General features: G+C 39.4%; 2 protein-coding genes across 12 annotated transcripts; both read left to right on the forward strand.

Annotated features, from left to right (window-relative positions):
• The first annotated feature begins 1444 nt into the window (after positions 1-1444).
• LOC102300293 lies at positions 1445-5473 on the forward strand. 4 transcript variants are annotated; one of them, XM_005949373.2, is made up of 9 exons: positions 1445-1541; positions 1736-2074; positions 2184-2450; positions 2631-2726; positions 3196-3282; positions 3369-3397; positions 3551-3607; positions 4226-4288; positions 4472-5473. In XM_005949373.2, exons 1-9 carry the CDS (start codon positions 1481-1483, stop codon positions 4586-4588), a joined length of 1116 nt encoding a protein of 371 aa, XP_005949435.1. In that variant the 5' UTR covers positions 1445-1480; the 3' UTR covers positions 4589-5473. The 4 variants fall into 4 exon arrangements, with proteins under 4 accessions (XP_005949435.1, XP_042071029.1, XP_014185470.1 ...); XM_042215095.1 differs by having other exon boundaries at positions 2184-2462; positions 4472-5472; XM_014329984.2 differs by lacking the exon at positions 2631-2726 and having other exon boundaries at positions 2184-2462; positions 4472-5472.
• Positions 5474-9472: 3999 nt separating this feature from the next.
• Positions 9473-14289, forward strand: LOC102299779. Of its 8 annotated transcripts, none has more exons than XR_006053162.1 (6): positions 9473-9587; positions 9875-10216; positions 10314-10637; positions 11112-11197; positions 11987-12186; positions 12806-14289. XR_006053162.1 is itself a non-coding variant. In XM_014329980.2 (6 exons), exons 1-6 carry the CDS (start codon positions 9533-9535, stop codon positions 12887-12889), a joined length of 855 nt encoding a protein of 284 aa, XP_014185466.1. In that variant the 5' UTR covers positions 9473-9532; the 3' UTR covers positions 12890-14289. The 8 variants fall into 8 exon arrangements, 6 of the variants coding, with proteins under 6 accessions (XP_014185466.1, XP_014185469.1, XP_014185463.1 ...); XR_006053163.1 differs by lacking the exon at positions 12806-14289 and adding an exon at positions 12480-12709; XM_014329980.2 differs by lacking the exon at positions 11112-11197 and having other exon boundaries at positions 9947-10216; positions 11987-12082; positions 12161-12186.
• Positions 14290-25956: the final 11667 nt, after the last annotated feature.

The raw sequence follows: 25956 nt of genomic DNA on the forward strand, positions 1-25956 counted from the left end.
GAAAGTGAATTTCATAAAATGTTTTCTAACCACTTTTGAATGAAGTCCATCCATACATACATCTTCTTCTGCTTATTCAGGGCAGGGTTGTGTAACAGCCTAAGCAGAGATGCTCAGACCTCCCTCTCCTGGGCCACCTCCTCCAGCTTGTTCAGAGAGATGCAATCTCTCCAGCGTGTCTTGGGTCTGCCCCTTCGGCCTCCTCCCGGTGGGACATGCCCAGAGCTCCTCAGCCAGGAGTCATCCTTTTCAAGTGCCCAAACCACCTCTACTGTCTCCTTTCAATGTGGAGGAGCTGCAGCTCTACTCTGAGCCCCTCCCGGACGAACTCCTCACCCTATCTCTAAGGGAGATGCCAGCCACCCTTCAGAGGAAGATAATTTCCGTCTCTTGTATCCGTGATCTTGTTCTTTTGGTCACTACCCACAGCTCGTGGTCCATAGGTGAGGGTTAGGACGTAGATTGACCCGTAAATTGACAGCTTCGCTTTTACACTCAGCTCTCTCTTCACCACGACGGACGAGTACAGTATACGTATCACTGCAGCCGCTGCATGAATCCATCTTTCACTCCCTTCTCCCGTCAAGTCTGCATCATTATTCTCTTTATTATTGACTATGATACTTTACTATGCAAATTAACTTGATTTATTTTCAGACAGAACAAAAACATCTCAGTAAACCTCTCACAAACCTCACAAAAACAAGCAATGATGTAAATTAAACCCATCAGAGCTCAGTAAAGTTCAGAAGCTAAAAAACAAACACTCAAACACAATAAAAAAAACACAATAAAATGAGCACATATACAGCTCAACCTTAATTCTGTTAGAAATAATAATTTAATAATTTAGTCACATCTCCTCTGTATTTGAACAATTTATGTTTCTTTTGTTTATCTAGTTGTTATTATAGAGTCAAACCTGAAGAGCTCTGATAATGTTGTTGCCGCCACTTTTTGAAGAAAACACTTCCTCTTGACTTCATCAGGAAGCAATTACTTAAGATTAAGAACAAGGAACAGGAAGATTTCAGTTGACTAAATCATCTTATCTGCTCTGTTTTATAAACTAAAATAATCTCTCAGACATCAAAAGTCAAATTTTATTGGGTTTAAGGAGTTTGACCTTTTAACTGTTGAAGAAATACATTTCTCACCTTCACCAAAAAATCTTTATAACAATGATGTGCCATACACATCATTATTATAAATACACTGTGGGAATGGACACAATGAGCATCTGCTAAATATAAATATAACATCACTTTGTATAAAAAAAATTACACCATGAATTTCATACAAAGAGTGAGATACTCATTTATGAAATGTAGACTTCAGGAAAAAAGAGAACTAAAGACATTTTGCTGAGGAAGTGAAATCTCGCTACTGACAGGAAGTACAAAAGTTTTAAGTACTCATCAGTTCAGAGGGTGTGACAGTCGAGAGTGAGAACAAGAAAGAAGTGAGACAGAGAAGCACGATGGGTGAATTCAGATGGATTCAAATGTTTTTATGTCGGATGCTGATGATTCAGATCGCAGGTAAGAATACAGGAAACATTTTAATAGCAGTTAAAATAAATGTTATCAGTATTATTGCCAACACTAATTTTACAGTAAACAAGACAGCTGAGCATGCTCTATTTAGAAATGTATCTCAAATGATCTTCAGTCTGACTGTAAAAAATTCTTTATTCTAATTTATTTTTCACATTTCTCTTTAATCTTCTCAACAGTATCTGTAAATGAAACATCCATTTTTATGAAAGTTGGAGATGACGTCACTCTGCTTTGTCTAAATGTGATAGATGAGCAGAATAACTGTGATGGGACTACGTGGATCTTTACTTCAAGAAACAAAACAACAGTAGAGCTGATCACACTTGGACAGATTAGTGAAAAAGTCAAAACTAAATCAGACAGACTGAGTGTTACAGCGAACTGTTCTCTGCTTATAAAGAAACTCACAGTCGAGGATGTTGGTCTTTATTCCTGTCAACAATACAAACTAGGACAAACACGAGATGAGGACACTCTGGTTCATCAGTCGTTGGTTGATCTCTCTGTTATTACCTGTGAGTATTTACATCAAAATATTTTCATACTGTTCTCAAACATGACAACAATCATAGTTATTAAGATAACTTGACTAATTTGAGCTGTCTTTGTCTCCATCGTTGCCAGTGACTGAACATAAGGACACTGAGAAGGTGACATTAAGCTGCTCTGTGGTGAGAAATGAACAGTGTCATCACACAGTGAAGTGGCTGCTTACAGGTCGAGATGTGGACAAAGAGAACAAAGAAATAGTGATTTCACAGACTCACTGCTCCACTACTGTGTCTGTTCTGAAGAATAATTATTTATACTCATCAAGGGATGAAATACTCAAGTGTGAGGTGACTGATACTAAATCAGGAAGAGTACAGGTGTTTAGCTCACAGCCCTCAGGTGAGGAAACAGGTGAGATCCTGATCAAATGTTTAAAATGACTAAAATCACCTTAAATATTTATGTGATAGAAAAATGTAACATTTTAAGCAGAAAAAATGTTGTTCTATATAAAACACATAAAGCACACTATGAAACTAATTTTGAACATGTTTTCCCCCTATTTTTTCATTTATTCAGTTGACCCAAAAACAAAAACAAAAATGAACAGTAAATCTGAAAGCGACACAACACCAGAAACAACCACAATAACAAAAAGTAGTCCTTCCATAACAGGTTAGATTATGATGATTAAGCTGACTACATTCATCAAAAATATCTGTTTGTTTGGAGCTTTAAGAAGACTTTTAAACTTTTGTTTTTAAATATTTATTTTCCATTTTGTTCCATTACATTAGAGACATCCAAAATAAGCCTCTTATCTTACAGGAAGCAGAAAATGATTGATTTTTGCAGTTCAGTGATTGATTCACTTCTGAATATCTTTGTAGTCATTGGAGATGTGATGTAGTGGAGATGTATTTATGTAGTCGGACAGTTTCTGCCTATAAAGTCACGTCTGAATTTAAACCTTCATGCAGTTCATGTTTTTCTCATCAACTCTCATCAAGTTATTGTGCATATATAGCATGTCACTTTAACCGCATTTTGTATGCAATTAAGCTGCATGAAAAGTTTTTCAAACATTTGTAAGAACTTTCATCCAAATATGTTTTTATGTTTCCTTATATACTTTTTATTTCAGCTCTTTCATTGTACATCACTGGAGCTGTTGGTTTGGTTATATTGGTAATAACAGCTGTGTTTGTCATCAGATGGAAGAAAAATAAGGGTGAGAACATTTACAGATAAAACCTTTATAGATCAAGAGGGTTTGACAAATGCGAAGTTTTACAGTGAATATTTTTGTCTTTTCAGGAAACAAAACACAGAAGTATGAAAATGCTGTGAGTTTTAATATACATAATTAAGTGTTTGTTCAACTTACATTAAATAAGCAATATGTCAGCTTATCATTGAGGTGCCTTAACCTCGAGCTAAACTAGCATCACAGAGACAGTTTTCCTCCAGATGTAACTGGACTATGTCTTCTTTTTCAGGGACTGAGTTTGAAGCCCACAGAGACTCAATATGCTGCTCAAACCATCCAGGACTTGGTGAGATCACACACTACACCCAGAGCAAAGTGTAAACCACTTTGTCTTTAATGTTTTCTCTAAATATAAATGCATAAGAAACATTGGAGCTATAGAAAGGATAAGGAAGTAAGATGATGCAACTGAACAGCAGTTTCAACACTGAACAGCAGTTTTAATGCAAAAATAACATTTTGAGACAGTTTACATGGACTGATTCTTATATAGCGCTTTTTTACTCTCCCAGAGTACTCAAAGTGCTCTATACAACATACCACATTCACACCCATGCATTCTCTAAACTGAGTGCTTCCTAACTACATTCTTACACATTCATACTCCGATGGATACATCAGAGAGCAACTTGGGGTTAGTATCTTGCCCAAAGATACTTGGCATGCAGACTGGAGGAGCCAGGGATCGAACCACCAACCTTACAATCAACAGGTGACCTGCTCTACCTCCTGTAGCTCAGGAGGTAGAGCAGGTCACCACAATATGCCACCTCATATGACTTTGAAGGTAGTTAAAGAGTTTTGAAGTGTTCAGCAGATGAAGAGTTGTTATTATTACGTGACACAGCATCACACATATTAGTGAGGTGACAGCATGTTCTGCTGTTTTTTTTTCATTGTGTAGGTGGAGCCTGAAGTTTCCTATGCCACCATCAGCTACACCAAGAATAGCAACAGTAAAACCCAGGTAAGCTGGCAAAGACTGTCTAATATGGTTAATGTTGAATATGTGCAGAGGAAGAAGCTATTACATTTTTGATAGGCTTCAGATTACTTTCATCAAAATTGCAAAATAAGGCACTGAGGACTTCAACGTTATTCATTTATTCATGTTAGTTTATGTATCATACAAATTCCTTTTGTTTTTCAGGTTCATCGTGATGGTGAAGGTGATACTGTGACCTACAGCATGGTGAATGCTCCATCCTCTGCATCCACTGCTGATCCCAGCAACCTCTATTCTACTGTCAATGTTGCAATCACATAGCTCACACAGTTGGAGGAAGGACTCTTATTTAATGAAGCAGTCGAATAAAGGACTCGTATTTAATGAAAAGGACACTTTGGTTTTGACTTGAGGCAGTGTGATAGCAACATGCTAATTAAGTTATTGCTGTTTGTAGCTAGATTGCTTCACAAGGTTGTCTTAATGTTGTTTTCATGGATGTTGAGCTTAATGTTTCCAAGAGATTTAATAAAATGCTGGTTATTGGAAGAGTGCCGAGCTGAAACCCCCACAGGCAACCCGTGCCCCCCCCCCTCCCCCCCCAACCAAAGAAACATCAACACCTAAATTAAAAAATCATCGTTTTTTACAATGTTTATGAAAATACAGTTGGTTTCGTTGCTACTTTTACATGACTATGAACTGCTCAGAATCTCTAAAAGACGGCTGGGTGAACAGAGAACACAATTATTACACCAGATATTCATGTTTATGTTTCCTTTTTTAGGTTAGCACACAACTGTGTAAATAAATGTCTCTTTCTCTCTTTGTCTCTCAAGACATTTTAAACATTTCATTGTATAAAGCTGAACCAGTATTTTTCCATAACTTAAAGCAAGTATCAATATTGTGGCGAGCTCAGAAAAGGAGGAGACGGAGGTGTCGTTCGGTCTTGCTTCCGTGAGCTAGCCAGGGAGCACAGCCGTTTATTAACAATTCCAGAAAACACTGCCGCTAGCTAATGCTCAGCGCGGCCACAGCACAGCGAAAAACAACAACAACACAGGGCGCCCTCTGACCCCCGGAAGGACACACCTTTGCAGCGAGAGGGCGTCACCTGTCACCATGGCAACACAAACAAAACATCACTGTACAAACAGAACCCCGAACAGCCCCGACCCGCTACAATATCTACATGTATCCAAAAAACCATTCAGTTCTCTGTAGCTAAAATAGCAATAAAATAAAGATCTGTCTCTGTTCTGTAATCCATTTGCTTTCTTTATGGACGTATTTTGTGCTACTAAGGTCTTACTTCATTACATTGATTAGCCAAAACATTTAAACCACATTTGTAATATAGTGTAGGTTTGCTTTGTGCCTCCAAAATAGCTCTGAAATACAGCAGCATGAATATGAACATCTAAGGCGTTCTTGGCGTTCGTGGGACCAGAATGAGCATTTGAGCTGTCAGAGCTTTAGCAGCACAAATGCTCAGTCAGGCTGGGAAATTGGAGTGAAAATTTAGAAATGCATCAAAAAAACAACAACAACTCAATCCAATTTTTGTTTTAGTTATGTCTCTAAAGACACAGATGCAGCTATATTTTAAAGATATTATTATGTTAAAAATGCTTCATATGTCTATGTTAAGTTTTCATTTGAAACTGACATTATTATTTTTTTATTTAAGGGAACAAAACGGTTTTATAAAATAACATCAGGTATCAAAAGATTGTGTTTCTGATATCTGTTGTTTACTAACAACTGTAGATCTGTCTGTCAGTCTTCTGCTCACTGTCCTCAAGACCTCAAGGTACTTAAATTCCTCCACTTGGCAGCAACTTGTCCCTGACCTGGAGTGGGCACTCCACCCTTGTCCAGTGGAGAAGCACGGTCTCGGACTTAGAGTTGCTAAATCTCATTCTGGCCACTTCACACTTCATCATCTGCAAAAAGCAGAGACGAGATTCTGAGGCCACCAAAGTGGAAGCCTCAAATCAGTCAGGACTCGGTGAGATCCCACAGTGTTAAAACCACTTCTTCTTTTATGTGTTTTCTAAATATAAATGTATGTGACTCATTGTGAGAGAGTGCAAATGATAGAGCATATACATTATAAAATAGTGGAACAGACATTGAGTGTCGAAACCTTACGTCACAGGTCAAAACACGTCATGATTTTCCACACATTTCTTTACAATCTAAAGATTGTGACACTTTCTGAATCACCACACCAACTACATATGCAACTGGCTTGATCATTTAGTGATATAAAAAATGCATTTACTAAAGGGCACATAGCTCCAACAGAGGCATTAATGAAGAAAAAATATAATTCAACTGCATCTTACACAGCATTAGAAAAAAGAAACATCTGAGTGGCAGAACAAGCCTCCCAAACACAAGAGAAACGGTGATGTTAACTAATTTACACAGTAGTATATTAGTAGTAGTATTCTAAAAAGCTAAATCAATACAAAAATATAATTAAATAAAGGCAATAAAATGTGCACATTTATCAAACATGGTGTATAGCTTAGTCTTAACTCTGTCAGAGATAACTTAGAGTGTTAACCATTTATGCTTTTGATATTGTCTGCATGTTATTATAGAGTCACACCACCAGAGCTCTGATGCTTTTGCTGCCACATTCTGATGAAAATACCTCAACTTGGCCTCATCATAAAGACATTTCTAAAGATTAACAAGGATAATAACTCTAGATAATGATCATGTATAGCTAATATTAAGTAATGGCATTAAACTATCTAAACAAATCATCTCTAGGTGGGTGTTAACAAAAACTTGACTTCCTCGATAGACTGTTTTCTTCCAGATGTAACAGGACTCTTCCTGTTATTCATGGACTGAGTTTAAACCCTACAGATGAGGACATGGTGAAATCACACACTGCACCCAGAAATCAAACCACTTCTTCTTTTATATGTTTTCTAAATATGAACGCATGAGACTCACAAAACATACAGATGTTAGATGATGCATCTGGATAACAGTGGGACAGACCATGAGTTGTAAAACCTCAGTTCAGAGGTCAAGCACTGTTTAGGAGACTTTGATACCATAAAGCGTTCACTGTATGAAGAGATGTTATTGCTACATGACAGTGTCACATGTTACTGATGAGTCACAATGCTCTTGCCTACTCTGTGTAGGTGGATCCTGAAGTTTTGTGCCATCCGCTACACAGCTCCTCCCACTAGTGTCATTTGCTCTATACAGTGGGGCAAAAAAGTATTTAGTCAGCTACTGATTGTGCAAGTTCCCCCACTTAAAATGATGACAGAGGTCAGTAATTTGCACCAGAGGTACACTTCAACTGTGAGAGACAGAATGTGAAAAAAAAATCCATGAATTCACATGGTAGGATTTGTAAAGAATTTATTCGTAAATCAGGGTGGAAAATAAGTATTTGGTCACCTCAAACAAGGAAAATCTCTGGCTCTCACAGACCTGTAACGTCTTCTGTAAGAAGCTTTTCTGTCCCCCACTCGTTACCTGTATGAATGGCACCTGTTTGAACTCATCATCTGTATAAAAGACACCTGTCCACAGCCTCAAACAGTCAGACTCCAAACTCCGCCATGGCCAAGACCAAAGAGCTTTCGAAGGACACCAGGAAAAGTATTGTAGACCTGCACCAGACTGGGAAGAGTGAATCTACAATAGGCAAGCAGCTTGGTGTGAAAAAATCAACTGTGGGAGCAATCATCAGAAAATGGAAGACATACAAGACCACTGATAATCTCCCTCGATCTGGGGCTCCACGCAAGATCTCATCCCGTGGGGTCAAAATGATCATGAGAACGGTGAGCAAAGATCCCAGAACCACACGGGGGGACCTGGTGAATGACCTGCAGAGAGCTGGGACCAAAGTAACAAAGGTCACCATCAGTAACACACTACAACGGCAGGGAATCAAATCCCGCAGTGCCAGACGTGTTCCGCTGCTGAAGCCAGTGCATGTCCAGGCCCGTCTGAAGTTTGCCAGAGAGCACATGGATGATACAGCAGAGGATTGGGAGAATGTCATGTGGTCAGATGAAACCAAAGTAGAACTTTTTGGTATAAACTCAACTCGTCGTGTTTGGAGGAAGAAGAATACTGAGTTGCATCCCAAGAACACCATACCTACTGTGAAGCATGGGGGTGGAAACATCATGCTATGGGGCTGTTTTTCTGCCAAGGGGACAGGACGACTGATCCGTGTTAAGGACAGAATGAATGGGGCCATGTATCGTGAGATTTTGAGCCAAAACCTCCTTCCATCAGTGAGAACTTTGAAGATGAAACGAGGCTGGGTCTTCCAACATGACAATGATCCAAAACACACCGCCCGGGCAACAAAGGAGTGGCTCCGTAAGAAGCATTTGAAAGTCCTGGAGTGGCCTAGCCAGTCTCCAGACCTCAACCCCATAGAAAATCTGTGGCGGGAGTTGAAAGTCCGTGTTGCTCGGCGACAGCCCCAAAACATCACTGCTCTCGAGAAGATCTGCATGGAGGAATGGGCCAAAATACCAGCTACTGTGTGTGCAAACCTGGTAAAGACCTATAGTAAACGTTTGACCTCTGTTATTGCCAACAAAGGTTATGTTACAAAGTATTGAGTTGTATTTTTGTTATTGACCAAATACTTATTTTCCACCCTGATTTACGAATAAATTCTTTACAAATCCTACCATGTGGATTCATGGATTTTTTTTTTCACATTCTGTCTCTCACAGTTGAAGTGTACCTCTGGTGCAAATTACTGACCTCTGTCATCATTTTAGGTGGGGGAACTTGCACAATCGGTGGCTGACTAAATACGTTTTTGGCCCACTGTATATGTCCAGTTCTACTTTTTAACAGGTTGTTGTTTGTAAGTGCTTCTTTGTCAGTTTTACATTTATCAATAACATACCTAAAGACAGTCTGAGTATATCTGGGCCGTCCCTCCTGCTCTCCTCACACGGCTGTAAAAGAACACAACAGATTGTTCAAACTATTAAACAGGTTTTATACTGTCATATTTTCCCTCTTATACTGAACATATAAGTCATTGGTTGTTCATAATTTCCTTTTCTTCTTTTTGTTGTTCAATCTAAATAAAGAAAAAAAAGAACAAAAATAACAGAAATTGCACAAGTTATGATGAATTAGTAACACTTCACTATTCCAAGGAAACAAGTTTAAAGAGTCAACAGTTCAGAGGGTGTGACAGTCGAGATCGAGAACAAGAAAGAAGTGAGACAGAGAAGCACGATGGATGAATTCAGATGGATTCAAATGTTTTTATGTCTGATGATTCAGATTGCAGGTAAGAATATAGGAAACATTTTAAACAGAAGTAAAACTAAGTTTTGACTCTAGTGATCAAACCTTACTAATAAGGTTTGATCACTAGAATAATCATTAACCTTTACAGGTTAGCGATTATTACAATGAATAACCTTTACAGCAAATAAGAGAGCTGAGCATGCTCTGTTGTTTTAGAGGAGCATGGGACATATTTATAAACTTGTGTCTGAAATGATCTTCAGTCTGACTGTAAAAACTTCTGTATTCTAATTTATTTTTTATATTTCTCTTCAATCTTCTCAACAGTATCTGTAAATGAAACATCGATTTTTATGAAAGTTGGAGATGACGTCACTCTACTTTGTCTAAATGTGATAGATGAGCAGAATAACTGTGATGGGACTACGTGGATCTTTACTTCAACAAACAAACCAACAACAGTAGAGCTGATCACACTTGGACAGATTGGTGAAGAAGCCAAAACTCAATCAGACAGACTGAGTGTTACAGCGAACTGTTCTCTGCTTATAAAGAAGCTCACAGTCGAGGATGTTGGTCTTTATTACTGTCAACAATACAAAGTCAAAGAAACACCATCTCAACACACTCTGGTTCATCAGTCTTTTGTTCATGTCGCTGTTATTACCTGTGAGTATTTACATCAAAATGTTTTCAGCTCAAACTGTCTTAATAGCATTGATTAGGATAATTTTTTCTGATTTACTCTGTTTTTCTCTCCTTATAGTTCTTTTTTTTTTCATTTTTCTCTCATTATATTCACCAGTGACTGAACATAAGGACATTGATAAGGGGACGCTAAACTGCTCTGTGCTGACACATGGAGAGTGTCATCAGACAGTGATGTGGCAAATTAAAGGTAAAGATGTAGACAAAAATAACAACCAAACAGTGACTTCACACACTGTTTGCTCCACCACGGTGTCCATTCCAGAGTCAAACTTTCTTTACTCATCAAGATATAACATACTGGCATGTGAAGTGACTGACACTAAAACAGGAAAAGTGCAGCTGTTTACCTTCACTTCTCAGCTCACAGGTGAAGAAACAGGTGAGTTTATGATCAACTGTTTAACCTCCTAAGACCCGAACTCATTCACGGCATGCATTTTTAATTTCTCTTTGATATTTGGGCATATTGGGACCTGATGAATGTAAAAACAAAGAATTACCAGATTTTTTATTTTTTTTTTACCTAATTTTTGTTTCTAGGAAAATGAGAGTCGCATATGAGGATTTGTTTAAAATTTTGATATAACAGTAACGGTATAATGTCCTCGTAAGTGGATATCAGGCCCTTGTAGAGCAAAATTGAGTATTTTGGTCTAAATAACCCAAAATGTGGTGTCCACATATGTGGATGCCAGGTCCTAGGAGGTTAATGTGATTAAAATCACATACACATATATTTGACTGATTTTAAGTTTCTTTTTACCACAATGTTTTCAATGTTTTTTTTCTTATATTTATAACACAAAAACGTTTAGTTGTGTCTTTTTTTAAATTATATTATACATTTATTCAGGTGACACAAAATCAACGAAGACACCATCCAGAAAAACTGAAAGCAACACAAATTCAGAAACAACCACAACAATAATAATTCACAAGGTAGTCACCCATAAATATATTCTTTTATCATCATCAGTAATCCTTCTTTTATTCATTATTTTTCTGACACTTAATAATTTAGATTAAAATGTGCCAGACTTGATAAATGAAGAACCTAAACAAGCACTACATGAGGAGAAAAACTGAAAAAAAATATTTCATGAGGTGCAAAAACTTATTATGCAATCACAAACTTTAGATGTTTTTAAGTGCTTGGCATTTATCAACAAAAACAATAGCATCTGAATATTTTAAAATACTTTCAAGGGGTTAGGTAAACATTTGGATCTTTAAAAAGACCGAATTTAAAAGGAACAGAAAACTTTAAACAAATTATTTAATGTTAAGAAATAGAGAGACATTTTTAATGTGTATCTGCTCATTAGATTGTTTTATGTACTTTAATGATGAAGGCTTGTAGAGCAAGGCCACTTTTGACTCACAAACTAAGTGCTCAGCCAAACTGAAAAACAGGAAGTTTTAGTGCACAGGCATATTAATAGATAAGACACAGAAAAGAGGAATTTTGCCATATAAGCAATGTTTGAAACTGTGTGATGTGCAAAGTACAGAAATAACACCATATAAGACATATGTGGAGCTAAAAATGTTAGAGATCCTGCAACTGGCGTTTGGGCTGTGCAGAGGTCTCTCTCTTTCAGAAGATGATTGAATAAAAAGAAATATAAATGTTTTAACACACTATGAGTCAGTTTTCTCTGTTCTATCATGGGGACAAAAGAATCGGGGTTAAATTTAATAAGTTGACATTTTTATTCTTTTTTTCAGATTCTTCTGTATCTTTGCGGTCCATTATTGTCTCTGTGGGGTTAGCAGCAACTTTAATAACTGCTGTGTCAGTCAACATATGGACAAGAACTAAAGGCAAATTTAATAATGAGAACTTTGAATGATTTAGAAATTTTATTTTAGACTGAAATTGACTTCCTTTTCTCATTTTAGGGAACACGACCAAGATGGATAAAACAGTAAGTAAAAAAAACATAGTAATCCAACATAAAAGTCAAAAGTCCTAAAGGTTGTTTTGTGACATTTGTTATTTACTAATAGCTGTAGTTCATGATGTTCATGAGATTATTATAAATTTCTTGAGTTAAATGTGGTACAGCAGAGGATTCACAAGTTGTGTTTCCTTATATTTAAAACTAGAGGGTTGTTGGTTAGAACGCCAGTGAATCTGCATGTGAGAGTTCATTTTGGGAAAGTTATTGATGCTCTCTTCTCCTTATAAATTTTTACTAAAGCTATATTTATCTCACAGCTGTGGTAGAATAGTTAAGCTGGACCCAGCAGCTGACAAACTTAAAGCAGACCGGCAGGTGGCAGAGCAAAAGAAGTTAAAATAGATATGACAACTAAACAAACACGGCTGTACAGCGGTAACAAAAACTCAAAAACACAGACACAAATGAGACATGACAAACTAACCTTCAAAATAAAACAAGAAGTAACCTGATGAAAAGCCAACTGAAAATAAGACATGCAGACAGACAAATAAAAAACCAGAGACAATACAGAAGCCATTAAAATGCACTTGTCTTAACTCACATTACGAAATGTTTTATTTTGTTTGTTTGTGTCCCACAGATACATTATGATCAAGATGAAGATGATGTTACAATTAACTATGAAAACATCGGGGTTTCTGCTGCTTCAGTCAGATTCAACTGATCAACTTGGCTTTTATATTACCAGTATCATCTCATCCAGTTTTATAGATTAAATAGTATAAAATAGAGAAGTTTATTCAATGTAAGTCGTTCCCATTAAGTTGATTCAGCTCATCTGCGTGTTTTGTTTTCAGTGGGTGAAATGTGTCATCATTCATCCTTCTTTACTCTTCTTCAGTCACTCGGATATTTGACAAAACATGTTCCCCTCAAACCGCTATGATCTGATTGAGCATGTATCAAGACCATATACATAGTTGTTTTGTGTTTCAATATTATGATTATGGATTTATATTATGGATATTCAGGTCTTGAACTTGTATGAGTTTTATTACATCCTGTTCAGACCTTCACTCGCATCTTTGATTGAATAGACTTAGAAGAAGAGGAGTCGAGGATGCACAAACCGAGAAATAGGTAGCCAATAAACAAGTTTCACAATTAACTCTCTTCTATGTATACCTATTCTCTAGCTCCACTCTAAACCTATCTACCCATTTGACCTACTTGACCACAGTTTCTCTTTTACATTCGTTAATAAACCACATAAAGACTGTTTCTGTGCACGTGGATCTTTTTTATGCTCTCCTAATATATTTGTGACACAATACTTCATGGTTCTGTAAATTACTGAAATGAAACAAGCTGAGACTTGAGGTGAGAGAACAGGAAGTTGTGTGGTGAGAGAGGCTGACAGAGAGACTAGCAGCTGGAGGTGGCTGAAGTACAGACATTCCTTATTTAAATCAAAGTGCAGATACATGTGTTATAGAACATCCTGGCAAATGTTGAAGTACTGACTCAACTTCTTTTAATCAAGTTAAATGGAAAAGGTGCAGCATTTTAAATGTACTCAGCAAACAGTAGCTGAAAAGTAGTTTGCTTACATTTCTACCAGCTATAATAAAATAATAATAGAAACGGGAATACAGTTAAAGGGAAAAATGAGGACAGCCATTTGGTTAAAGTGGGATTTGGCACATTGGGAAAATCTAGTACTAGTTGTAGAGGCTCAGTGTGAAGTAAAAGAATGACTCACAACTCCAGTAATCTTCTTTGTATAGGCTATTTATCCTGCACTAAACTGCTGATTGTTTTCAGGCAACCTTTAAATAAAAGTTAGTTTAACTCACTTTACATTTAAATATAACCATTGTTCTTTCTCTCCTTTCCAGTCTTTCTTACATCTTTCTCCATCTCTAAGTGAAGTGCTCTCTCCTTCAGGGAAATACAGCAGCTGTACCTTATCATTTCTCTTTATGGTAATTTCCCTTTATTCGAAATATCTTCATGAATTTCCCTTATATGGGTACATTATGAGCAAACCCACTCCAGGTTTACCACAGAAAACTGTCACAGGGCCACAAAGGTTAAAAGCGATGTGGGGCCTGCATGGCCTAACCTTCAGTGTGGGGGGGAGGGAATTTTGTGGGTTAGGCAGCTTTTGGAGCACCAAGGTGAAAAACTACTAGGGGGCCTGTTTTAGTCCACTGACCTGGGCCAACGTGGGGTGTAGGTTTGCCTTTCCCAACCTACCCCACAGGGCACAGTTTCATTCTGTTTGAAGATTGGTAGAGATAATTTACTGATATGATCAGTGCTAACCATGTTTTTTTTTTACGGTCTCGCACCTCTAGAGCTTTGCTGCTGTTGTAACCACATTCACACAAATCGCTTCCGCTTCCCTTCTCTGAAATGAAGTACCTCAGATTAACAATAAAGAATACACGAGTCTCAGACCACTAAAATAATTTATCTTGGTTTTACCTTGGTTAAAAGAGGACCTAAATGCAGGACTTCTGAATAAAGACAGTGGATTTATTTACAATGAAAAAAGACCAAAAAGCAGTGGCAACAATCCACAGTGTGTGTGTTCTTCACGCACCCCTGCCCAATTCCTGTGCGGTGATTGTCCTCTAAGGTCCGTGGTGTTTCTCCTCCTCGGTGATATGTACATTAGTGTTCTGATCCCTCCACATGTTTCTGCAATTCTCCTGGAAACAAGAGATGCAACAGTGAGTACATTCCCATCCACCGGCCGACAAAAACACCTTCACCATTCAGAAAGGAGAGTCACTGAAAAACACGATCATATGTGCTGGAGAACTAACTGTGTTCTTAGTGTAACACGTACGCCACTGCTGTCACACACACAAATGTGTACAAAGGGAAACAAGGGACCAGGAGCATATTACGCCAACAAACAACCATAAATGATCCAGAAAGACAAATAGAAGTCATAATATTCAATACACCCAAAAATAACACATGAGCACTGGGCCCCCAGACCCAGGCCCATGACATCTTCAGCTCTGTGTTCTTTGTGTTTTCTAAAATAAGCAGAAAGAGGGACCGCATTATCACAAATATTTATCTTAACTTACAATCTTCACACATTCATCTTGTTCAGTCTTCTCTGCAGAGTGTCAATTATGTCATTGTCACAAATACACTCTGGCAATGTACACAATGAGTATCTGGTAAATGTTAATATAATTTATCTTTATAATAATTTCACTTTATAAAAAACACCTTCGTGTATTTCAGAGATGTAAAAAGATGATATAGTCCATCTATAAAACATAACATCAAAAGAAAATATAAAATAATATTGCTACTGTCACGGACCCGGTTCCGGGGACTTGGGGTTCGTGAACAGTGTGGACCTTTATTGTTATTTGTGTATTGGATGTATGTTTGCTGCACTGTGCTCTTGTGTTCCATGCTGGTGTGTGTGGGTGTGTGTGGCTGGAGGATGAAGGACAGCCACCTGCAGGCCTGATGGGTGTGGCCCTGCCAGCTGCTGGTCACGCCTAGCTTCCCACACACCTGCTTCTGATCAGGATCGTCGGGGGAGCTACTTAACAGAGCGATGGAGCTTCCTCCGGCGCAGGATCGTTGAGTTAGACTCCACGTCAGTGTCTCTAGTGTTGTTAAGTGTATGCCTGCCGGAGTTGGTGCCATAACGGCTGTGTCTGTTTTTCCTCAGGAGGACAGCGGAACACAGGACTGCAAGACACACGGGGTGTGTGAAGGCACAGGGGCAGAGAGCACGGGATACCAGCACTTGGGAGAAGACACGTCACGGGAGTCGAGGGAGCACTTTGGAGAATTATTGTGTGGTGTACATTTTACCTCACTGTAAATAAAACCACTGTTCATTCCTCTAAGTCCAGCGTTTGGGTCCTTTCTCCAACACCCCCCACGGTCTGCCCCCCAGACCGTGACAGAACGATCCTGCGCCGGAGGAAGCTCCATCGCTCTGTTAAGTAGCTCCCCCGACGATCCTGATCAGAAGCAGGTGTGTGGGAAGCTAGGCGTGACCAGCAGCTGGCAGGGCCACACCCATCAGGCCTGCAGGTGGCTGTCCTTCATCCTCCAGCCACACACACCCACACACACCAGCATGGAACACAAGAGCACAGTGCAGCAAACATACATCCAATACACAAATAACAATAAAGGTCCACACTGTTCACGAACCCCGAGTCCCCGGAACCGGGTCCGTGACAGCTAAGGGCTGTGGTCAGGAAGTGTCAGTAATGACAGGAAGTACAAACAGTCTTAAAGATGCATCAGTTCAGAGACGGTGACAGTTGAGATCGAGAATAAGAAAGAAGTGAGACAGAGAAGCACGATGGATGATTTCAGATGGATTCAAATGTTTTTATGTCTGATGCTGATGATTCAAATTGCAGGTAAGAATATAGGAAACATTTAAATAGCAGTCAAACTAAATATTATCTATATTATTACAATATCAAAATTTTATCATAAACCTTTACCTAAAATGATCTTCACTCTGAAAAGTGCTATATTCTAATCTATTTTTGATTTCTCTCTTCAATTTTTACAATAGTATCAGAAAATGATACCTCAACGTTTATAAAAGTTGGAGATGACGTCACTCTGCCTTGTCTAAATGTGATAGATCAGCAGAATAACTGTGATGGCACCACTTGGGTCTTTGGTTCAAGAAACAAAACAACAGTAGAGCTGATCAGACTTGGACGGATTGGCGAAACTAAATCAGACAGACTGAGTGTTACAGCGAACTGCTCTCTGGTTCTAAAGAACATCACAGTTGAGGATGTTGGTGGTTATTACTGTATACAATACAAATCCGAAGAAGCACAAGTTGAGGATGCTAGGGAACGTGAGTCACTGGTTGTTCTCTCTGTCATTACTGGTGAGTATTTACATCAAAATATTTTTTCAACTTAAACTAGAATATTAAACAGATTTATTATATTAGACAGATTTAACACCGTTTGTGAAACTGGATTTAAGAAATACGTGTTTTAGTTGGGTAAAGCTTTTAGAACATGTTCAGCGACATCTTGTGCCAGTACAGAAGCTGATGTCACCTGGTTGGTTGCTCCAAATTCATTTTTGTTAGCTAACTAGTAACAGGACCAGTAACTCGGTGTAAAACAAGGACACTAAAATTGAAAAGCAGTCTAAGGTGATCACTGTTGCGCTGACCTGGCAGCAACACATCCACTCAATTAGTCTCTTTAGCAGTAAGTGCTTTTTTGTTGTTTGGCTAGCTGCAGTGAAATGGAAAATCCACCTGTTAGCTGTAATGTTCAGGGTTCAGTGTGTAGAAGAGCCTGTTTGAGTCAGGTGACAGGTGTTTAACCGGACTGACAAGCTAAAATCAGAAACTTTGACTAACCACCACAAGCAGTTTGAGTCACAAAACGCAATCAGGACTATTTTATGCAATAAAATTGTGTTTATTTTCCCAAGCACACCCAAACAGGTACAATATTATATGCAGCATCACAGTCCAAACGTAACTAGGTTTATTACATTTATTGCACTGGCACAAAATGGTGCTAAACTAAACTAAAATGTTCTAAACACTTAAAATTTAAACATGCTTTTCTTAAATCCAGCTTCACAGACACTGTTAAATCTGTGTCAGTTTATGAGAGTAGGTCTCCATAGTGTAAATTAGCCTTTAGACATGTAGAGTACATGTCATGATCGGAGGCAATAAGACGCAGGGTTCTCAAGCACGAACCGCTTTTTATTGAATTGTAGCAGCAGTGTACGTGGCTACATCAATTTCTGGAAAACACATATACACACCCGTATTCTAGCAACCTCTAGTGGCTAGCCTTACTAGGACAACATAAACAGATTTCACAACATCTCCCCCTTTAACAAAAGTACTTTAAACATAAAACAGTGTTGTCAGAACGCAGGACATCACAGGGGTAGACTACCCTCAGTCCTGATAAGGGATTATTCTGCCCTTAGAACATAGAAAGGAGATAGTCCTCAGTCTCTGAATCTGAGAGGTACTTTAATCTCCCGCCCCCTGGAAGTCACTCTCACAGGTGTGGTAGGGTGGAGAGGAGACCCCGGGACAGGGATTGGCAATGTCTGCCTTACTGGTGGTTCTTGGGAAGCGGCCGCCCCTTTAGTTGGAGTAGTCGGTGTAGCTGGAACAGTGCTCTGCTGCTGCTCCTCAGGATCAGCGGTGCCTGGGACAGGCTGAAGGTGTCGTCTGTTGCGGCGAGTCACGTTCCCATTCGCCATCTCCACCAAGTAGGATCTCGGCTCCTTAGACTTACTGATGACCTTGGCTGGAGTCGTCCACCCCTTTTCCCCGTCAAGCTTCACTACAACATCCTGGCCTGGGAGAAGCTCAGGAAGTGGACGAGCTGAATGTCTGCGGTTGTAGAAGAATCTGTAAGAGTCCTTAGCTGCAGCATCTCTTTGGCACACTGTGTCCCTATTGACTGGACTGGGCAGCAATGTCTTTTCGAGTACTGGGACGGTGGTGCGGATTTGACGTCCTGTCATAAGTTGAGCTGGGCTTGCACCGGTTGCTGCAATTGGTGTAGAGCGGTAACTCATTAAGGCTAAGCAGGGGTCAGGCTGTTTGAGAATGTACTTGGCCGTTTGGACAGCTCTTTCAGCAGCTCCATTTGACTGGGGGTAATGAGGGCTCGACGTAGTGTGGGTGAAGCCATAACTCAGTTTGAAGTCTTGGAACTCTGATGATGTGAACTGCGTCCCATTATCACTGACCAGTTCTAACGGGATGCCCCATCTAACGAACATGTGTTTAAGCTTGTTAATGACCTGTCTGCTGGTTGTTGTAGTGAGGGAAGCAATCTCAATGTCTCTTGAAAAATAGTCAACAACGACAAGAAAGTTCTTACCCTCAAGCTCGCAAAGATCAGCTGCAATCCTTTGCCAGGGGCCATTGGGCAGAGGAGTAGTCACGAGAGGTTCCCGTCGCTGTGTAGGCTTGTGCTCTCTGCAAAAGTTGCATGACCTCACCTTATGTGTTATTTGAAGTCCAATGTTGGGCCACCACACTGTTGATCTTGCGCGCTCTCTACATTTAGTTAGTCCTTGGTGGCCTTCATGTAATTGGTCAAGGACACTGGGTCTGAGTGCTGTGGGAATTACGATGCGATCGTGGTAGAGCACTAGACCATCTGATTCTGAAAGGTGGCTTCTGGCTGCATAAAAGCCTTGCAGTGGTAAGCTCTTTGCCATTCTCCGAGGCCACCCTTGTCTGGTGAAGATGATTGCTTTTTGAAGCTCTGGGTCCCTCTGTGTAGCTCTACGAATTTCCTCCAACTTATGTGACTTGATAGGTTTGCTTGTCACTACGTTGCTCACATATGCTTTGACCTGGCTGTCTGTCTCGGACGGGTAGCATCCGTGCAGTGGATGTCTGGAGAGTGCGTCCGCCACCACTGACTGTTTACCGGGAACATGCTCAGCAGTGACATTGAATCACATCAGTTGCATCAGCAGTCTCTGACATCTCAGTGGCGTTTTATCAAGGTCGTATGAGTTGATCAAAGGCACCAAGGGCCTGCCCATGGGAGTTATGAACGTGGTTAGTTTTTGGCAGCTGGGATCCAGTGGTATTTGCCAGAACCCACTGGAGACGTTCAAAGTGGAGAAAACTTTAGCCCCTGCTAACTTAGGAGTTATGTCATCCAATGTGGGCAAGATGTACCGTTCACGCTTTACTCCCTTATTCAGACGTTTTAAGTCCACACACACCCTGGCCTCATCCTTGTTGCGCTTTGGAGCAGGCACCATTGGTGGTGCACACCAGTCTGTTGGCTCGGTGACTTCCTCAATGATGCCAAGTTTGAGCATGCGCTTTATTTCCTTTTCCACTTTTGGGAGTAGAGGAAAAGGCACCCGGCGTGGGGTGGTTACACTGTACGGCACTGCATCTTCGGTCAGCTCGATTTTTACAGGTTCACAGTTCAGCAGGCCAATTTCTCCGAACACATCCTCTGTTAAGTCACTACTGATTTTGTTAACTCTAGCGACTAGTCCCATGCGCTTTGCCACTGTCTTCCCCAGTAGGTTACTTGCGTATTGCCCTTTTATAACTGTAATCCAGTACTGGTACTTTTGGCCTTTGTACTCTGTAGTAGCAAGGAATTTACCCATGCACTTGACTTTTCACCAGGGTTGTACACAGTTGGCTTACACTGGATAAGTTTGGGTCTCAGCTGTAGCTTATTAAAGGTCGTTTCTGTCATAACAGTGGTGTCTGCGCCTGTATCAATTTTTTAATCAACTGGACTGCCATTCACCAGTAGCTCAATGTCCCAGTCGGCATCTGAGCCTGACTCCTCGATGACTGTTGTTTTTGGCTCAGTTACTGCTCCCAGGAAAAGCTCCCCTATGAAGAATGAATCCTCATCTGAGTCCTGTACAGCCTCAGCCCTGACCTCTTTTAGCATTTTGGTTTTGCATACAACTTCAAAGTGTCCCAACTTATTGCACTTTCTGCATCTTTTATTGCGGGCTGGGCAGTTTTCTCTTTTGTCATGCACCCTGTTGCATCTTTGGCATTTTGGTTTACTCTCACTATGTTGTTGCTCACGTACCTGATGAGGTTGGTAGTAACTCCTTCTCATGCTGTTATAATGCCTCTGTTTCACCTCATTCACCGTGCTTTCCACTCGGTCTGCACTTTGCTGTTTGACTTGTTCACTCTGGCGTGATAGTTGAATGGCTCTATCCAGAGTTAAGTCCGCCTCGAGCTGGAGTTTTTGTGAAACATCTTTGTCAATTAATCCAATGACGATACGATCCCGGATCTGCTCGTCTTTACTGTCGCCGAACTCGCAGTGCTGCGCGAGCTCGTACAGGCTCCGCACGAAAGCCTCGACCATCTCCCTGGCCCTCTGGCTCCGTTTGTGAATAACGTTTCTCTTTAGGACAAAGTGCTCATCGAACTTTTGTATAACCAGATCATACTCAAACTGTGGACTTGGCCTGGCCACCGTAGCAGCAGGAAACACAAATGAGCCATATATTGGTTCAGCATCTCTCCCCATGGAGTAAAGAAGCGAGTCACCTGCACTTCGCCGCTCTCCATCCCTAGCTTGGACGCCACTCGAAAACGGGAGAATCTCTGCCGCCATATCGGCCACTCTGCTGGCTGTGTAAAGTCGAACGGCTCCGGGGGTCCAAATTTAGCCATTTCTTCGTGTAACTCGGCGTGAAGTTCTCAATTCTGACACCAGGTCATGATCGGAGGCAATAAGACGCAGGGTTCTCAAGCACGAACCGCTTTTTATTGAATTGTAGCAGCAGTGTACGTGGCTACATCAATTTCTGGAAAACACATATACACACCCGTATTCTAGCAACCTCTAGTGGCTGCCCCCATAGTAGCCTTACTAGGACAACATAAACAGATTTCACAACAGTACAAGTTATCAAAATAACATGACTAATTTGTGCCGTTTTTGTCACAAATTATGTTTGACAGTAACTGAACATGAGGACACGGATCAGGTCATTTTAACCTGCTCTGTGTCGACATCTGACGAGTGTCATCACACAGTGAAGTGGCAGATTAAGGGTCAATATGTGGACAAAGACAACAAACAAACACGGATTGCACAAACTGACTGCTCCACCACTCTGTCCTTTCTGGAGTCTCACAATATTTACCCATCAAGATATAACATAGTGTGTGAAGTAACGGATACTGACACAGGAAAAATGCAGCAGTTCACCTTCAAGCATCAGATCTTGGCAGTTGAGGAAACAGGTAACATCATGATAAACTGTTTACTACTAAAATCATCAAACACATTGCTTATTTAGATCTTTATTTTTGTTTTTTTGTCTTTAATGTTTTTTCAAGGTGGCACAAAAGTAACAAAAACCAAGTACAATATATGTACAATATATATGTCATGTCCAAACGATAGAACTGAACAAAGGTGTACAACAAAGGCAAAATAGCTGTTGTACAAGCATCTCTCCCTTTAAAAAGTCCCTTGAGGCTGATATTCTCCTAGTAGAGTTTGCTTTTATAACCTGTGGGAAAGCAAAATCTGGTGCTCTAGGCCAGTGAGATAACCTTCATAATCTAGTGAATGAGCCTCTATTTAAACAGGGCTCTAGATTAACAAAGCAGGGAAGCAACTGGTCGCATAAACATGTATTCTAAATGTGGTCAATGTTGTTATGTAGTAAATAGGCTTGACACAGAGGACTCCATCTTCAGCTTCTAAGATGTGAAGGGAGGGTCGCAAAAACTCAGAGGCTAACCTGAGAGAGCAGGTCCCTGCAGAGAGGAAGCTGCCAGGGGCTTGCTGCCAACAGACTGATTATCTCTGTTTACCACTGCTTTGCTGGTCACTGAGGGGCCACTGCAATCAGAGAAAGGTCCTGCAGCTCTGTCTGCAACTGGTGTAATCATTTCCACTTAGAGAAAGGCATAAAGGAGCATGCTTGGCAATGCTTGCAGAGAAAGGTGAACAGCTAGCTGATTGACGTGCAGCACTTTAGGTGAGGCATTGTTATCCCATTGTATCTGTGGTAAAAGGCATCCGCTGCCTGACTTGTAATGTACACAAAGCATTTGACCTGTAGGCTTAGGATTTGCAGTTGTTTCAGAACAATATGCGCACATTCACACAGCCACTCAAGGCCATCTCCTCTCAATCTCACTGCTAGGAGGATTGAGGCTTCTTTCTCTTGGGGGCAGGTCCCTCTGGAGGCCTGTAGTTGGACCTTCGCTCCAAGCCACCACGTGTGGAACTGTATCCGTAGGCTGTGGCCTCACTGGTGGTGCCCCCATTCCAGCAGTGAGTGTATTGTCTTGGCAATAGGCAAAGAAATGGCGGGCCTGGGAGAGCTAGCTGCATATCATGTCTGAGGATGGTGTTACGCATTGTCTGGTCCTTCCTCAGCTGAAATTTAGCCTGGACAGCTTCAAGAAACTGCCAAAGTAATCCACAAGCAGATACTACCTAATAGCTAGCTAACTGCATGCAACATCCAGTAGTTACTCCTCACCTTCAGACTGAGACAAATATGGGTCCATAGACTTGGTACCTTACTTTAAAGTAAAGGAATTTAAAAATAACTGAAAACTGTACCCAAATTATTTTAATAAATATAAGTTTTCATTCTTTTTACAGATTTTTCTGTATCTTCGAGGTTCATTATTGTCTCTGTGGGCTTAGCAGCACTTTCAATAGCTGCTGTGACAGTCAACACATGGACAAGAACTAAAGGTAAATTTAATTTAATCATGTAAAGTTAAAGATTTAGAAATTTCACTTGTAACTGAAATTGACTTTCTTCTCTCATTTTTGGGAATAAAACACAGATGGATAAAGTTGCCGTAAGTGCATAACTCAGTAATGCAGTATAAAAGCTTAAAAACCTGAATGTTGAGTTTCTAATGTTTGATATACTTGATATCACTGCAAGTGATTATGCTGAGATTACTTTAGATTTCTTGTACTAAATGTTGATTCAGCAGAGGACTGAGGTTCAGAAGTTTAAAATGCAAAAGGTGCGGTTCTTACCCAGCAAGCTACACACAAAACTAACCTTCAAAATAAAACACAAATTAACCGGATGAAAAAAAAAGAAGAAAATAATAGAATTACAAAGACAAACAGTGAGATACAGATTAGGCAAACAAGGAACAGAACTTTAAAACAGGAAGAGGAAACTAACAATTACAACTTAAACCAGAGATAATTACAAAACCATTATTACAAGATTATTTGTCTTAATCTCACATCTTATGCATTTTATTTTATTGTATTTTATTTGGTTATTTTCTGCAGGTGCATTTTAATAAAGAAGGGGATTAAGTTTCAAAAAATAATAAGCATCCGAATCTCTGCTGTTTCTATCAAATTGTGCTGATCGACATCAACTCAACAGAAAAACTGCTGTTATATTATCAGTATCATCTCATCTTGCTTTATAGGTCACATCCTTAACCCTATAATGCCATTTGCATCATATTTGCTACATGAGTTTCTGAGACTGCTATCTCATCAACATGATCAATACTTGCCATAATTTCAAAATGTAATGAACAAAACTATGTTTTTTGTCTAAAATTGTCTAAAAAAACTTGCTAAAAATGCCTAATGTATTAAATGTGATGCAACAAATAATATATCATAAAAATATATAACAAACAACATGATGTAGCAAAAAAAGGATTGTGTTATAAGGGTTAATACACAAAATAATAAAACAAAAAAATCAGAATTTTCTGGCTTTTTTTTTTTTTTTGACGAGTTGGGTGTTACAGGGTTAAAACAAGTAATAAGGTTATTTAATATGAACAATTGGCTGTGTGTTACAAACTATTTTCCTTTCAGTTTGACTGAAGATATATTTAATTATTGATCTCGCACCACTTTGGGATTTATCTGTATGTAATGTAATCTCCAAATAAAATGTATTTGTGTTCAGTTTTAAGGTTTTCGTGTGATTGTTTGTTTTCAAGGAACTTCAATACACTACAAAAAGAAAATAAAAAATAAACAAAGTTGGGTTTTTTGCCAGAAATAAACACCAACTGTAGTTCTAAAAAAAAAGTCATGAACATCATCAGACAGTATGAAAAAAGCACCTGATGTCTGTGGTGTTAATATAGAAACACACAGCAGTCACACTGGTGTGAATCAAACCTGGTTAGCACTATAACTTTTCCCAGCTTTATGGCATAAAATTTACATCCTTTTGAAAAGCTCCACCAAAAAATAAAATTTAATTTAAAGAAAAGAATATAGTCAAGATAAGTACTGTGGCTCAGCATAACTGGAGATGACTCAGTTAGATCATCAGCGTGTTAACTATTCTTGTTTAGGGTGTTCATATGGTCATTTTCAAAAGCTCAAATGTGCAGGCCTCTACTGCTGTTGTAAGACACATCCCCTTTAGTTCACAGTAATAAGTCTTTCTGTTCTTTTCTACTTCATTTTATTTATATTCTAATATAAGGTGGTAACAGAAAGAGGAACTGTTGATATTTATTTTGACTGACAGTTTTCACACATTCAACTTCATCGGTCATCTTATTTTTGAAGATGTCAAACACGTTATTGCCACAAACACACAGCAGGAAATGAAACAATGTTCACCTTTCTTCATCTGATAAATGGATTAACAAGAAACTAAAAACATAGTAATAATAATAACAATAAATTAGATTATTTTTTACCAAGGGTTCAACATAAGGGCAATGATACGATGATTTCAAGCTGGTTTATCTTGAGCTATATAAAGAGTGTCCTTAGACTGTGATGAGAAATGAGTGACTGTTTATTTATACTCTCCAGCATGTCACTTATTCAAGTGTGAAATGACTATAACTAACACAGGAAGTGCCACTGTCTACCTTCACCCCTCAGCACATGAAGAGGCAGGTGAGATCATGAAGAAGATTAAAAAAAACAGATGAAAAATATTAAAACATTTTTGTTTGTGTTATTTTGTTTATTAAGATAAAACAAAAACAAACCAGAAAAACTGAAAAAGCACACTTACAAGGCACACAGTTACCTGTTATATGTACATGTCATTTTTCATTTTGTTACTTACATATTTTCATGTTATGTTCAAATCAATTTCCCAAAATTAGCCACTTTATAAAAAACATGACAACATGGCAACTGTCTAGGATGGCTGGATGCCTCCAGGGTGAAGTATTCTGAGCATGTTCTAGCAGGAGGAGGTTCTGGAGCAGACCCAGGACACAGTAAAAAGATTATATTGCTTGGCTATCTTGGGAGC

This window comes from Haplochromis burtoni, unplaced genomic scaffold, assembly GCF_018398535.1.
Source record: "Haplochromis burtoni strain Fernald_Lab_line unplaced genomic scaffold, NCSU_Asbu1 Contig_658, whole genome shotgun sequence".
NCBI classification, from domain to species: Eukaryota; Metazoa; Chordata; class Actinopteri; order Cichliformes; family Cichlidae; genus Haplochromis; species Haplochromis burtoni.